At 38.2% G+C, this 16,778-nt stretch overlaps 1 protein-coding gene across 5 annotated transcripts in view; it reads right to left on the bottom strand.

The window, feature by feature from the left end:
- Positions 1-6,095: 6,095 nt before the first annotated feature.
- Positions 6,096-16,778, bottom strand: part of LOC129763196 (band 4.1-like protein 4) — a 518,162-nt gene continuing 507,479 nt past the window's right edge. For all 5 annotated transcript variants that reach the window (XM_055762028.1, XM_055762029.1, XM_055762030.1 and 2 more), the window contains one exon: positions 6,096-7,032. In XM_055762028.1, coding sequence (XP_055618003.1) covers positions 7,023-7,032 — 10 coding nt within the window. In that variant the 3' untranslated portion in view covers positions 6,096-7,022. The remainder of the gene's footprint in view (positions 7,033-16,778) is intronic.

Here is a 16,778-nt window from a genome sequence, read left to right on the forward strand (position 1 = left end):
CCAACCGTGCCTGAAATCTTCATATCAGCGCGTTGTATATCCTTCTACCAAGTATGTAAAATTACCCTCGATAACCAAACGACTTCCTCCGGCAGTGACATTGAAAATATCTGCCAGGCGAACAAATACATTGCAGGTTGCGTTTTCTTCCAATAATGGGCCCTATTATAGAAATCGAGGCGATAAGAATTTTGCTCGTTAGCCTATTTTACTATTATAGAAACCGAGCAATTCGATAGCACCGAGCGAGTGATAACTATCGATGTAAGTGTCAGAACTTTTCGAGTTGTTTGGTTCACTTGTTGCATATCTTCAGAGAATTATTTTGTTTTGGCTTGAATCCATTTGGGAAACATTTCAGAAACGCTTCAATATATGAAATTTGCAACACATGTTCGTTTGTTCTGATCAGCATTTGTTTTACGGTGCTGCCAGAATAGTCTATACAAGGTAAGTGTTCAATCCAGCATTATTTATATTAATCAACTCATCAACTTACAATGCAGAATTTACTTCCAGCGCATATTTCAGTGGCTGAAAATCAGTGGCGGAAGAAAAAAAGTCACAGGAGGGTTGTGTCTGAGACACGACCGCGTAGTTGAAGTGGGATTTCGTTAGACTATCTGTTCATTTTGGATATGTTTGAAGAATTAAACTCTTTGATAATGATTTGGTGGCTCTGACAAGGGCCGTTTTGATTGGAAAACTACACCTACACAACTTTCAATAATTTTTGATGGATAATTCTTTGAATATGTCGATAAACTCAATAATCTGGGTGTTATATTTACATATAATGTGTCATGGGATGTTTTCATCAATTCTCAATGTGGTAAGATCTACGGCGCCTTGAAACGTTTGAATCTAGTGACTAGGCATTTGAGTACATCTACGAAAATAAAATTATTCGAATCGTTGATTCTTCCTCATTTTTTGTACGTAGATTTCATTTAAACTAATGCTTCTGCGGCCGCACTCAACAGACTAAGGGTTGCTTTGAATCCATGTGTAAGATATGTCTACAACTTATCGAGATATTCCAGTGTTTCACAGTTACACAGCACTTTGTTAGGGTGTAGTTTCAATTTTATGTGTACATGCATAAACTTTTTCAAAATTGTTAAAAGTTGCGTGCCACAGTACCTATTTGAACAACTTCAGCTTATGAGAAACACCAGAACCATGAGTTTTTTAATTCCACAACATTCATCTGTTTACTATGGGCAATCAATGTTAGTGCGAGGTGTTATATATTGGAATCGCTTACACATTTCGGTGGGAACAAAAGCACACCTAGTGATCCCCGATAATCGTTCGATTAATCGATTAATCGAATACTTCCTACAGAAATCGATTATTAATCGAACGAATACTGAACAACCAATAATCAAAGCGAACGAATAATTTACATCGATTAATCGATCCAAGCCCAGAGCAAAAAGAAGTACGGCCACTGCAGTTTTATTCTAAAAATCAATCATTGTCATGGGCGCTTATTGATTTTCAGCCGTAATGGACACTTTTCTGTTTCCAGATGACTTTCTAACAAATGAGAAATATTAGTCTAAAACTAATTATTTCTCTCAGTATGACGATTAATCGATTATTTGGGGCTATTAATCGTATCGAATAACAAACTGCTGAAAAGTATTCGATTAGTGGATGAACGATTAATTTCAAAAATTGGGTATCACTAAGCACCACTTACTTTTATGTATTTACAATGCCGATTTCCCCCAGACAGCTCGGTTTTGATGTCTCTGTTAGGGAACCGCTGCATGTGTCGTCAATTTCGACCAATCAGATGTGGGTACTTCCGTTAGGATAGGGGTTGAGATTTTTCAATTGTTCGATAGTTAGTTTCATAACATATATTATTTTATTCAATATAAAAAATTGTTATGGAGTGCCGTAATCGATTGACCCAAAAATTTCATCAATCCATCAAGAAATGACAGAGAAATACATGTTTGAAATTGGACAATTTTCAAGATGTGCTCGATTTTCGTTTTTCAATTTGTACCCCAATATGTTCCCGAAAAACGTAATCCTACGTCAAAAACCAAATCACCACCAGTTTGAACGGCTCCTTGAAACAATGGAAGCGAATGTAGACATTGCTCGAGGTTTTTGTGGAGGCAGTTCTAATATAATCCCGGTGTAGGAAAAGTTGGAGGAATTCAGAGAGGAGCTTAATGCACTGAGACCACCAATGCATCTAGGTTCAGAATGGCAGAAGGAAACTTTCATAAGTAAATTTTATCATACTCTTTGAATTTCTTTCAACCGAATTTCCTACCCAAAAATTGCTTACTTCTACTAGCATACATTAGTACGTTATTTTTGGCAGCAATTTTCTTTTTTAATGCTATACTATGCCAAACTATACCACTTACACCACAATAGATCAAACTAATGGTCGGAGTGGTTTAATGCTCTATACCATATGCTAAAGCTATCCTGCAAAACAATAATGATTTTATTTAAATTACAGGTTTGGACTCACATGAGGGGAAAGGTAAAGAAAACACTAGCACACAACAAGCGAGAATTTAGAGCAACAGGTGGTGGCCCCAATACAATAAAGCTATCGACGCCGCTACAGAAATCGACGCTAAAAGAGAATTACATGTTCATTACATGAATAACAAAAATTGTTTTGCTAAAAAAAGTTCGTTTTGTACAGCAAATTGTTCCGCGCTGTCGTTTTTATTGCACATGCATGCGTGCCTTACGCCTATTAGGCTTTATTCTTTGAGGGAATATCAATTTACTCCAAAACATAGCCATATTAACACTTTTGGAAATACATTTTCATAGCAGATGCCTCAAAAAAGATTTGGCATCCTTTTTATAGTGCTTCATGAAACATTTCAAACTTGTTTCAAAATATTTCATCACAACCGTCGACATTCGAGCTTGCTAACGAATCGAGCAGTTTTCCTCGATTTCTATAATTCCAGATTTTACTCGGTGTGATAGTGATAGTGACTGTATCGAATCCTCGATTCGATTTCTATAATAGGGCCAAATGGCTCCTGAAAAAACGCGAAAAAAATCATTGCCAGACACTGTTTTCGTTCACGATGTTTTTTACCACTTGTACAAAACTCGTTACACCTTTACTTAGAAAATTAATTTGATACTAATAATTTGATTTTCAATAATAATTTTGTCCCTGAAGATGTGTTTATTTTTCCCGTCGCAGAGAAAGCGTCATTTTCTACAGCAATAAAAAGAAGTTTTTCTAATGTTGCTAATATATATATTATAACCTAATTAGATCTGCAAAATATTATTCTTTCATTTAACGCTTACCTATAACAAAATTAAACTCATTACTTTTGTGAAACTACTTGTTAAAATCCACCACTTTTTGCTTTGCGTTTTGTTTATCTTTGCTTCATATAAACCGGCTGTCAAACTCAGCTTCGATGTCCCGAATTGTTATGAAATTTTGCACATGTAAAGAATACACTCGAAACTAGCTATACCCAGATTCTCATCAATTTTTACCCACGAACAAAAAAGGTAAAAAAGGATAAAAATGGTGCATTTTTTTCGAGCCTTACTAAAGTTGCACGTTTCCGAAGTGCATCTGGTGTGTTTCCCACCGTGTGTTTAGTGTTCCCTGATAATCGTTTGATTAATCGATTAATCGAATACTTCCTACAGAAATCGATTATTAATCGAACGAATACTGCACAGCCAATAATCGAAGCGAACGAATAATTTACGTCGATTAATCGATCCAAACTCAGGGAGAAAAAAAACGTACAGCCGCTGCAGTTTTTTCCTGAAAACAAATCATTATCTTTGACGCTCCCCTAAGTTCGTAAACGAAGCTCAATGCCGTCAACGTGACTTGAGCTTTGTTACGACTTTAGGGGTGAGTAAAAGATAATAATTGATTTTCAGGCGGAGTGAACACTTTTTTGATTCCATATGACTTTCTAGTAAATGAGAAATATTAATATTACTAATTATTTCTCTCAGTGTGGCGATTAATCGATTAATCGATTATTTGGGCCGATTAATCGTATCGAATAACAAACTGCTGAAAACTATTCGATTAGCTGATGAACGATTAATTTCAAAAATCGGGGATCACTACGTGTGTTCATTCACCTCTAGTATCAGAAATGACGATTTTCCCAGGCTACTCAGTTTAAAAGTACGTTTAAGGAAACATATTCTGGTCTCCACAACGACAAGCGAGTACAAAAGTTCTCAACACCAAAAAATACCCCCGACTTGCATGTATTTGCGAAGCGGATTCCCCCAGGCACATTAATTTTGAAGTCCGTGTTAGGGAAACACAGCTCGGTGGGAACAAAAACACCCTCGACTTTCATGTATATTTGTAAAGTTGATTTCCACAGGTACATCGATGTTGAGGTCTGTGTTGAAGAAACCGTAAATTGGGTCAATCAAAACTTGACAGTTAGGGTGTTTGACATTTTACAGTTATTCAATTGTTCATCTCATGAAAAATAACATTTTATTAATTGTGATAGACGCGCAGAAATATATCCTAATAATTGATGGAAACATCTTTCCGATCTGTTAAGAAATGTTCGAGTTATAAGCATGAAAACGCTTACATGAAAAATGAAAGTAAAATTATTTGCGGTTCTGGACGACCTATGGAGAACAGAACTTGACTCGATATTTTGTTAGTTAAACGTCATAAATAAGCTCATACATCTCAAAGGTGGTACACTTGTTACTGTGGAAAAAATACACTGAAACGAAATCCACATGCATTTGTTCTTTTGTCTTTTTTATTCAATTCTTTTGACGTGGGACTACGTCTAACTGGAATATATGGGAGGTAAAATGAAAAAAAAACAAACAGAGAACAAGAGGAAAAAATGAAAAATTTTGAATGCTTGAAAATTTTTTAATCGATCGGAAAGATGTTTACATCAATCGATACGAAATATTTCTACGCATAAAATGTTATTTTTCCTGAGATAAGCAATTGAATAACTGTAAAATGTTAAGCGCTATCTAAAACCCTTAACTGCCCCGTTTCGATTGGCCCGATTTACGGTTTCTCCAACACAGCCATCTATTTTTTTTTCGGAGAAGAGAGAAGAAGTGACATACCCAATTCTGACAACACGAGCACCGTCAGTTCAGTTCAGATTAAGTGGGCTGACCACTCGGCACATTTTCCGCCATCTTATCAACACGCAGTAACCGCTCGGTTTCGGGCGGATTTCGATTATCCCGCGGACGCTCATGGGCACACAGATATTGTTTTGGATATCTTTGAACAAGATACGCCATACTCAAAGTTAACCAAGTGTTTGGGAAACTCCTACACATATGTATGGAGAATTGGAAACTCCCTTCTCAATCCTATTTCAACGTACTTTATAATTATTTATTTTTATAATTATCTATATTGCGAGAGATTTTTAGGGAGTGTCCAAATGTAGATAAATTAATGAAAAATGCTCAAAATTTTAATAGTTTTCATAGCGCGACCAATATATTACATAATGTTACATAACCGAATGTTAAACAAAATAAATTCCTTAACGCGATTGCACGGGTACCCTGGTACCCAACAAATTCAAATATGCCCATCGAATTCAATTTAAATTCACACAACAGCTCATCCACATCCAGAATATTTTGAACCTAACCGTTGGACGACCGGAACCGCTCAATGCTCTCATTCTTCCTCCGCAGTGTGAGGATATTATAGATACCGGAATGGGTGTGTCCGGTGGAGTGAAAATACTTGACGATGTCCAGTTTCTTCGCAACGGGATTGAGCTCACAGTACGCACAAACCATAGAGCGCAGTTGCTTTACTGGTTTCGTCACAACTTCCGCAGTCCAACTGATAGCGCTGTCAATTTTTTTTTTGAAAACTCATGGGTTACTATGATTGACGATACGCAAGTGGTCTCATAACCAGGTGTTAAGGTAAACGCATGAAAAATGGGTAAAATTTGTTCATTTTTTTATGCAAACATTATTTACAAACTATTTCTTTTGAGTTCTAAATTTCTAAATGAGTATTGTTCGGATGCTACAAAAGTGAAACACTATTTTCTTTTTCGTAAATAAATTGTCCCATACTTTATTCTCGTTTTTTTTTTTGCTCAGTCCAAAGACAAATGTCGAAAATGGTATTTAGTGTTAGGGTCATCGTAACGTTTTTTTGTTCTGCACAAATTTGTCCAATTTTAATTCTCACATTCCTAAAGAGTTTCCCTATCAGATTACAAAAATACAGCGGATAGGATCGATAATTCTGGGACAAAGGATCGGTCAACACTGAGAACTATCCCGCTTCTGTATTAATCATCATCCTTAAGGTCCTATACACGAATACACGTGGGTTCTCCGTCTCATCAATATCAATTATCGGCAGTAACTGGTACGAATATAATGTATAATTATAAAACCTGCTAAAATTTTAGTATTTGGTACGTAATTGCAATTACAGACAGTTAAATAATAGGCGATAGGCATTTAGCGAAACAGAGAAGAAACTAATGGAGTGTACATCTAAAACATTCCCCGTAAATCGTTTTTCGAAACATCAAAAGAAGCGTTCGGTGAATCCGGCGAATATCGGCAAGCCGCATCCAAAAGTCAACACCACACATCTACATTCAGATATTAGTCTTATAAATATACACATTTCAAAGGCTTAGAATTTAAACACAACACTTGATTTTTTTTATCCTCGTCCTCAATTAAATAACATTGTGGGGAGGATGTGAGTACCACATACCATAGTGGCCAAAGAAACTGCTCTTTGCAAAATGTCATCTGCTCCATAACTTTTTCTTTTTGCCTGAGATCTCTCAGACTAATTCGTGTTGACTGTATGCGTGCGTGGGTATGTACAGAGGATCCCATCCAAGGGTCGTTAAGCAAGGCTCGGGTACCGCACTTGATGTAAACCTCGCTTCCGCCACCGTTGGTCAGTCGACAACCGTGGAGACCACTTGGCCGCACCGCGTTCTACAGCTCAGTGCTCATTTCGCCAACGATTACTGTACCCTGTAATTATACGATTTACGCAAGTGTAAGAGGAAGAGAGAGAGAGAGAAAAAAAAGAGAAAGAAATATATTAACATGGAGGCAAAGAGACGGTTAGCTGGCAATTTGTCGATGTGAAGGTTTTTAATTAAAATTTGTTTTATTGTGAAATTTTAATGAATTTTTGGCCAATGCAACATCAGCAAAACAAAAGAAGGAAATGATGACAGCTTCGGGTCGGACCGAGCCGGGAATTAATTTTTAATTACAAATTACTAATGTGATTTCATGTGTTCCCGCCCGCCTTGGCGAGTAGCCCTCCAGGCTGGAATTGGCGTTTAATTATGATTAATTTCACTGATTGACCGGTGGTGATGCGTGAATAGTCGATTGATGCTGAAATGGATTGAAAGGAAATGAAGTGTAGGATAATATTTACACGCGCGTGGGCAAAGTACTGACTAGATGGCAATCAATTAGCGTTGGACGGTTCGAGCAGTCGTGATCGGTTTGAATTTCATGCATGTATTTAGCTACAATATTGATTCACAACGAGATGAGTGGGGCTTCCTCTTATTTCTATGAGCTGTAGCAAAAAAAGAGCAATACAATACCGAAATGGTAGTTCGATCATCATTCGAATCGGTTAGAATTTGTTTGGCTGTGAGTGTCACTTCAAAATTTAAATTTAAATTACAAAGAAATTAAATTAAATCTACATAAATAAAAATTTAAAGCAAATGTGTTGGTAAGTGCAAAACCCGAGGAATGAATAATCCGATTTGAGCCATCTATATAAAGTTGTATTCGTCTCTGCCCGTAGATCAATGTTATGATGAGGAGTTTTATTTTTTAATTTTAAGAGCTTTGAGAAAAAAATTAAAAAAATAACGGAGAAGCATGTTAATATAAAATATTTCTAATTTATTTTTTTAAATATTCAATAGGGCCTTTATGATGCGTTAAAATATATCCTATCAATTGATGTAAACATCTTTGCGATCTATTAAGAAATGCTCGAGTTATAAGCATTCGAAATCCTTCATTTTTCTTACATGTTCAGTGTTTAGTTTTTTTAATTTTTCCTCCCACATAGTCCTGTTAGACGTAGTTCTACGTCAAAAATGCTGAGACTCGCAAACTTTAGTTTTTAGATTACCATTTATACCGTTATTAATATATGAATAAACCACGCGAAAATTCACACTTCCAAGAACATACTAGGTACACAACTAAGTTTTCGCTGTTTTCATGTATTGGGTTGTCCAATATATGTCTTACGCTCCACGCAATTAGTGACTGTAAGGGTAAGGTGACATTGCCTAGGAGTACGCACGAAAATATGATTGTACGAATAGAAACAAACAATTTTCTATAGAAGCAGACGAATTCGAACGAAGCAAGGAGAAAGCAATGTAACCACACCAATACAATTCAATGTGGTTGTTTACTTTCACTATTGCATACAATTCGTACGACCACTTTTCTGCATCCAGTGTCACCGCCGCCTAAGGGGCTGTGTGCAAGCAAACCATTTGTCATGACAATTGTCATGCGTAAATGCGAAAACAGAATAGAAACATACGGTATGAGGCATGATGTCGACGCCAACCTCTCTCAGTTTCTATTCTGTTTTCGCATTTTCGCATGACAATTGTCATGACAAATGGTTTGCTTGGCTGTGTGTTTATAAATATGCAAGTTTACCTCTTAACCGTTTATGGAATCGGTTTCAATCTTCTACGAGCCCATTCGAAGTACATTTCGTTGGTTGTTTTTAAATATTTTTCTCTGAACCTTTCAATAATGAGAACCAAAACAAGCATTTGCGACATGTTATGAGGCTTATCACTGGAGACAAGACTTGAATTTTATACCAAAATGTGCATCGGGAAAGCATTTGGTTTTGGGAAAATAGACCTTCAACTGCTGCGAAGTCTGGAGTTCATCCGAAGAAAGTTCATTTGTGCATTTATTGGGACTGGAAAGGTGTCTCCCAGTGTACTACGAGCTCCTTCTTCAAGGTCGAAAACGCGGGTGTATGAACGATATGAGACAATCAAGGACGGTCGAGAAGAGATGAACGATTGGTTACGTCAAGAACGATCAGCCACCTCTTCAACTGATGAAAACATCGACAAAATAAAGGGAATGGTGCTCGAAAATCGTCATTCAAGTGGTTTCAATATCTTTCACGAGACCGTTCGTCATATTTTGGTTGATGTTTTGGACAGAAGAAAAATCGTAGCACGACTAGTGCCAAATAAGCTCAATTTTGTTCAAAATTGTAAGGGGTTGTATCTAGGACACGACCTTATTTTCGACGTAGAACTACTATATAGAAATAGTGAACATTAAATAGCAGTAGTTCCCTCTCTCCTTCCTTATTGCCCGTACAACGAACGCTGCATTCGATTCGTTTGACACGTATATGCTAGCACCTTTGGGTTCTTCTACAACAAATTACTGATGAAGAAAATCGTCGAAAGCTATCAGCTTTTTCCGTTTATTTGGCTCCGTCCTCACTTAACGATTGAAGTGCGCAGCCAACTCGCATCAAACTTTCTCCTCCCCACTCAGATATTGATCACAACCTATAAACACTTTTGTTCCTATATTCCACTTGAGTTGGGATCGCCAGAACATGCAACAGTAAAGTTTTCCTACTGAGATTTGGAAGCATACTTCTATGAAAGATACGTTGTACTGAAATAAATATATTGAATTTACATTGAATGTACAATAAATTGCACTGATCCCATTCATTCCTTTCTTGTATTGAGCTGTGTGTGAAATCAGCATTCCATTCCATTCTTTGTTTTTGTGAGGCTTTAAACGTTTCAGTTCGTTCGCCTCTAATCAACATTAGGCATGAACGATGTCCGCTCGTTGTTTTGGGCTTGCTAGCTCGTACGTAAGTGTGGTTTCATTCCATATCATTCCTTATTTGGTTTTAAACTTCTTCAGTTCATTCGCCTCTAGCCCTGAGAAGGACCCTTGTGGAAAAAAATCTACTCCATACTCCTCCTTCACCTGTCTTAAAAAAGGCAACCCATTCCCGCTCGATGCTTGCCGGCAACGACGTTGCTTCGATGACCACCAAACGAGGTTTCAAATCACGGATGACTTATTTACACCAAATTAGGTGGAAACGAGGAGAAACGAATGTATTAGTTGCTCGTTATTGACGGTACGGGAAGGTAAGCACACAAATCGACTGACCAAAACTTATGGGAGAATAGGATTGCCTCCAGTTTTCATTAATTTAAACCGTTTAGGGATTGGAGAAATGTAATTTATAACATATCAAACAAATCTTAGAGAATTTACGTTTCGATTGGCATGCCAATTATCAAAATTCGTTTACTGCTATTAACGTTAACTTTATTTCATAGAAACGTGACCTGTTTTCTGATTTGACACCCTTACTAAATGAGGTGGTCCTACGTCAAAAAGTTCATCGCAATCAAGTGGCGCAAGACATGCTTGTAGGATCAAATTCCGATCGCACGTTCATCCGATGCATAATCACTGGTCCCGAGTTGCGTTTCCTATTCCCGAAACTAGAATTACGTGCTTCGTTTGAGAGCATTGAGGGCATAAAAATTAATTCACTGCGTGAACTGAAGGCAATTTCTGAATACAGCTATAAAAAGTGTTTCGATGACTGCATTGTACGTTGGAAAAGTGTATTGTTTCAGGAGGGGCCTATTTTGAAGGCGATAATATAAATTTAGATGATAAATAAAGCATTTACTCTAAAAACACCTTTAAATTCCCGGTATATATTTTTTGACAGAAAGTATGAGTGTTTGCGAGAAGGTTTTAACGGGATTGGCAACGTAAGATCGAGCGTTGTCATAATGCAGAATCACTTTTTAGTATTGTGGGTGTTTTTAGCGCAGTGATCGGCTCAATCGTATCAATTGAATTCGATACCACCCTCAGGAATGATTTCGTTCGGTATCAACAGCTTATAATAAATAACATTGACCTTGTCCTACAGCATAACCTTCGCAACGTGAATATTTGGCCGAGCCGACGACGTAGAAGCATGGCCGAGCTGTCCCCATGACTTTATTTTATTTGGGTTGTTGCATTGGATCCTCTCCCAAACACCGTTCAAGATACAATAAAGAAACCCCGTCCTTCTTTGCCACTGAAGCAGTTGTTTACAGGCGAAATAAAATAAGTAAAAAAAAACTTTTTAAGTTAAACGGTTTATTTGTGATTAAACATAATAATAATATAGATAATGTACCAAAAGCTAGAAAATAATTTGGCAAGTAGCAGTTAGCATTTATCATACCCCTTCCTTCATTAATTAAAGAAATTAATGAGACTAAAATAAAATCGTGGGGCATATGATGAAACCATCAAATGCGGATAATGGAAAACCAACGTGCCCCGATCATTTGAACCACCCCTTTATCTCAAAAATTACGGCTCTACATGGATTTTTTATAATGTCATTTCCTTCTATTGTTGAACCGTATGTACCTAAAGTAAAAAAACTTTGGTAAAACTTCACAAGTAGAGGGAAACGGTAGCATAAACACTGCAAGCACTTTAATCGTCAAAAAATGTGAGTTTTCCGATAGTGGTTTTAAGGTTTTCCCGCTATTTAACGCTAAACCTACCATCATTTTATATTTATATACCGATTCCTACCGCTGGCGGTCAAATGACCGCTTTTCGAATAAACTTTATGTTTTTTTAAATCAATTATGATCAAAACATAATATTTCATAAACAATGAAACACAATTAATTATCATGTAATAATCATAAAATATTCAACATTTTCCATAAAAATATCTTTTTCATGTAGAACATATGTTTATTATTTTCCTCTATTTGCTCAGGTTTGTCGTCTCTCTGAAATTGCACTTGATTCTCCTGAGGTTTCTCCATACTTTTCATTCCTTGTTCCTGAAAATCTTGATATTCAGTGGCAAGTTCCTTCTCCAACTGAAATAGAAATTCTTGTCGCGAAATGTTTTCTCTTGTTGTTGTTGTTTTAAGTCCAAAAATCATCTTATTTATTTTATGATATATTTGGTAGATTGAAGCCTTATATAATGATTAAACATTATTTATTGAGAGAAAACAAGTGTAGCTCGGTATACAATGTGACATTTTTTATTTAGACCGTATTGGTTTGGAAATATTAGGCGATTTGCTTAGGTGGTCCAAATTCCCCCCTTTTCCCCTACATACAAACGGGTGAAGTTAAATAAAACCGTTTAAAAACAATGCTCATCGTCCCTTGGCTTCAAATCATAGCGAACCTTAATTTATTGCTTTTGAATCATTGCAAACGCGTGAAATCGCTTGGCAAGTAACTTCTAATGCTAAAGAAACTCTTTGACGTAGGACTACGTCTTTCAGTAAGAAAATAGGTTGCGTTTTAGTCGTATTATTCTGTAAGAGAAAGAATGAATCATGCCTGAAACATCTGCACTGTCCATGTTTGCATAGGAGACGTAGGGGAAAAAGGGGTAATTTGGACCACCTAAGCAAATCGCTTAATATTGGGTTGGGGAAAAAGAAATGTCGTATTTCTGATCGAAATTTGACGCTTTATTTAACATACTTAAAATTATCCAATTTAAGTCAAATAAGAGCCGTTTTGTTCGCAAATTTGTTGCCATATAGAAGGAAACTTCATTATCACCCCCCCCCCCCCCCCCCCCTAAACAGCCAGTTTTCACAAGCCTCTTTTGAGGCCAACTTAGTATCACCAAGAGCGTATTGCATGGACCGGAAGAGAGGATAATCACTTGGACCCAGGTCCGGACTATACGATGGGTGCAATAGGACATCCCATCCGAGCTCTCGTAGCTTCTGGCGGGTCATCAAAGATGTGTGAGGCCGAGTGTTGTCCTGGTGGAAAACAACACCTTTCCTATTGATCATTTCTGGCCCCTCTGGTCAATCGCCTGCTTCAAACGGTCAAGCTGCTCACAGTAGAGAACCGAGTTGAGGGTCTGGCCATAGTTAAGCAGCTTATAGTGGATGATTCCCTTCCAATCCCACCAAACAAAACCTTCCTGGCCGTCAATCCGTGCTTGGCAATTGTTTGGGCCGGCTCACCGCGCTTCGACCACGGCTTTTTTCGCTTTAGGTTGTCGTACGTGATCCACTTTTCATCACCAGTCACCATCTTCTTCAAAAATGGGTCGAGGTCGTTCCATTTCAGCAATGCATCGCAGGCGTTGATTCGGTCTAAAAGATTTTTTTTGTGTCAATTCGCGTGGCACCCATACATCCAGTTTTTTTTTTGGAATCCAATCTTCTGAAAATGGTTCCAAACGGTTTTATGATCTATACCCAGTTCCTGGCCAATCGAGCGAGTGCTCACATGCCGGTCTACTTGAATGATTTCAACGATTTTCTCGGTTTCCACTACGAACGGCCTACCAGTACGGGGTGTATCTTCGACAGCCACTAAACCAGAACGAAATCGATCAAACCAACGCTGTGCTGTGCGAATCGTTACAGTATCGGGTCCATATTTTTACGGCCGCCTTCGTTGCAGTTTTACCTCGCAGGTAGTAAACACGTAAAATATGGCGAATTTCTTGTTTGGTGGACTCCATCTTTGATGCGCTATAACTTGAGACTGAAAAGGACAATCAAAACGACACTTGTAGCACAGATTGTCGTCTTTAAATAACCGTATAGTATGACCCGATGCGATAAGTACAACACAAGATATGTTTAAGTGTTGCCATATATTGACAATATACGACATTTCTATGGGGTGATTTGGTCCAGTGTGTGTTTCGTCGAAAAAACATACTTATGTTTATGTAAAGTATTTTGGAATAATGTGACAATCAGTAACAGTGTTCTGGTATCGATACCAGGTGTCTTGGCCAGATTCCAGACCAGAAAAATGTCATTGAGACCATCTCGAGTTCTGCATGAATTTTTTCACTGTTGTTCGAGCGTTTCCAAACACTTTCGATGCCTGGTCAAAGAAAATCCGTTCTTGGTGGCCTGCGTTGCTCTTTCAGGCTCCTCCTTCTTCCGAGGTTGTCTGCCCATCCTCTTTTAGTAATTCAGCGGTATCTGGAGTCAATTAGACCAAAGAAAAACCTCAAATCTGTAGGACCAATTCACCCCCCAAAAACGTGTCCATGTCACCCCACACAACTTGCAAAAATTAAAATGCAATTAATTTAATTTTTTGTTATCAAATATACAGCTTCGCTGCATTAAATTGTTACTATTCTGTAGGCGAACAGAACTTTACTGCACAATACACGAAAAGTTTGTTTACGTTAGTTACATACGGTTCATTAATAAAAGAAGATGACATTATAAAATCCAAGTTGAGCCGTACTTTTCGAGATAATGGGGTGGTCCAAATCACCCCGTATGTCTAACTCACCCCGCGTTACCCTAATCGACAATACCATTCGTGTTGGGAAAACGCATTTTTGTTGTTTTTTGGCCTATAAGCATAACCGTGCAAATTTCCAATGAAATTATTTGTCCAGTTGAAGGATATTATCGGCAAAAAGAGAGCCTAGGAGATTTTGCGGAATAAAACATATTTTTTCCGTTTGGAAAACGCTTGCACTTATTTATGCGGGCAATCAATCGTTGCAATGAACATTTGGTCGGTGTTAGGTCAGACCGGACCATGTGAAATTTTTCTGATTTCGAGATAAACGAGTTCGAAGTTTGGTGCTATAAGGGGTTCTCATTGAGAGTTCAAAAAAAATTTCGATATGTTATTCCTGCTGTACGCGTGATTTTCTAAATCTGAATTGCACAAGCATTGGCCGCTTGCACTTTTCTTCCAATGGAAACCGGAAATCTAAACTTACCGCTTACTTTTTTCTTATCATTATTTCATTCATTGATGGAAAAGCTGCGCTATGATCTCAGAAGACGTTGCAATTTTAAAGGTTTTCAACCTCAAGCGAGATAGATCGACTAACTGATCACACGAGGTAAAACAAGTTGAGTGGAGGTGACTGACAACATACATACCATGAACAACAGTGTGTGGACTTATTATTTGACTCTCAATCAAACAGCACATTTTATTGTATAATCACAATCAATACCATTCACAGTGCCTGTTTGCCTGGAATTCTCATTGGAGAGCATGAAATCAGCGATAGTGAAACGGCCGGGAGAAGAGTTTCAATTATCAATATCAGCGCCGTTCCGGAAACCCCCCCGGGGAAAAATCGTCAAATAATATGTCGGGCGGACTTTACAAACTGCCAGCGCCGCTAACAATCGATGCGAGCAAACACAGTGTGAATGTGTATTTACTTTGAAACTCTAATTAATTATTCAACATATGCCCTCGTCGTCATCGTTATGTCATGTCATCGTGATTATTAACTTCATCCGTGGGGAGTTTTCCGCCCGCCCGGAGGGTACGACATGCATTCAACTCGCGATTCGGTGCGGATTCAACGGGGAATTATGTAATACTCGTTACGTTGGAAGCGGTTATGTTAAAACACACTGGAGTGTCATTCTAAACAGTTTCAGAGGCTTAAAATATTGTGTTTGATAATACCCAGAAAATAAAAAAAAATACAAATATGACGTTTGTGCTTCCGTGGCTGAGTGATTAGCGTCCCACATTATCATGCCGGGGGTTCGAGTTCGATTCCAGTATTAGGTACTACTAATAAAAATGACGCAAGTACCTATACCTACGTTGAGAACGCAAAAGTTCTACTGGGAACGTTAATGCCATCCAAGAAGAAGACAAATATGACGTAAAATCCAAATATATCTGGAACAAAATCCATCCCCTTTCCGTTGTCTCCCACACAGACTTTCATCCAAGCGTTACATTCACATCCATATCACCACACCCAGCGGTGTGGTGGTGGCGTTTTCCCGCAACTTACATCTCTAATGATAAACGTTTTACTAGGAACTCTCCATTTAATAATCTTGCTGCCTTTCATGTTGCCCTTTCCATCCCGACAAATCCCTCTTCCTGCATTGGAAAGGGATCCTAGTTGGGAAATTACCACTCTTCCTCCGCCCAGCGCCAGGATCCATGGGTGGGCGGATGACAACCGGCCGGGAAGTTCAACAACCAACCAACTTAGCTCTCCATTCAGCACCGTTCGTGTGTTCGACAGGATTAGTTTGCGCTATCGCTTGTAATAGTTACGGAAACGAGCGAATTATCTCTCTGCACGAACGAGATACCAATTTGGCAGTGCCAAACGGGTCCCGAAAAAGTGGTGCTTTGAAAACAGCCATTTTACAGCAACTTTTTATGGTAAATAGTTAGCTTAATGAGTCGTAATTTCAATAGGGCGGAACAAAGGAGCCGATTTGCATCAGTTCGGTGCCCAGGCGGCGGCGTGTTGGGAAGCGCGGAAGTGCACCCGAGGGAAAATTTTCCAGTGATTTTACCAACTTTTGAGGGTACGTTGCGTCGCTGCTAATGACGTCGGTGTGTTTGTGTGTTTTGCCGGGGCTGCCCGAGTTCTCAACATTTGTGTTATTCTTGAAAGGAACCAGACGGATGAACATAACTATAGTTACGGTGAGACGAGTGATTATTTCAATCTGTTTTACATGCTAGTTGGGTTGAACTCATTCTTCAAGCCTAACTTGTATGGCGCCACCCTTTCTAGTACCCTTCCAGATGGTATTATCCTTGTGAGAATCCTGGATTTTTCATTAGTTTAACCCATACAATTGTTTCTTCGTCGATTTAGATATTGGCGCCATATCTAGAATTATCAGATCAAATGGTCATGTGTTCAG

Source organism: Toxorhynchites rutilus, chromosome 1 (assembly GCF_029784135.1).
Source record: "Toxorhynchites rutilus septentrionalis strain SRP chromosome 1, ASM2978413v1, whole genome shotgun sequence".
NCBI classification, from domain to species: Eukaryota; Metazoa; Arthropoda; class Insecta; order Diptera; family Culicidae; genus Toxorhynchites; species Toxorhynchites rutilus.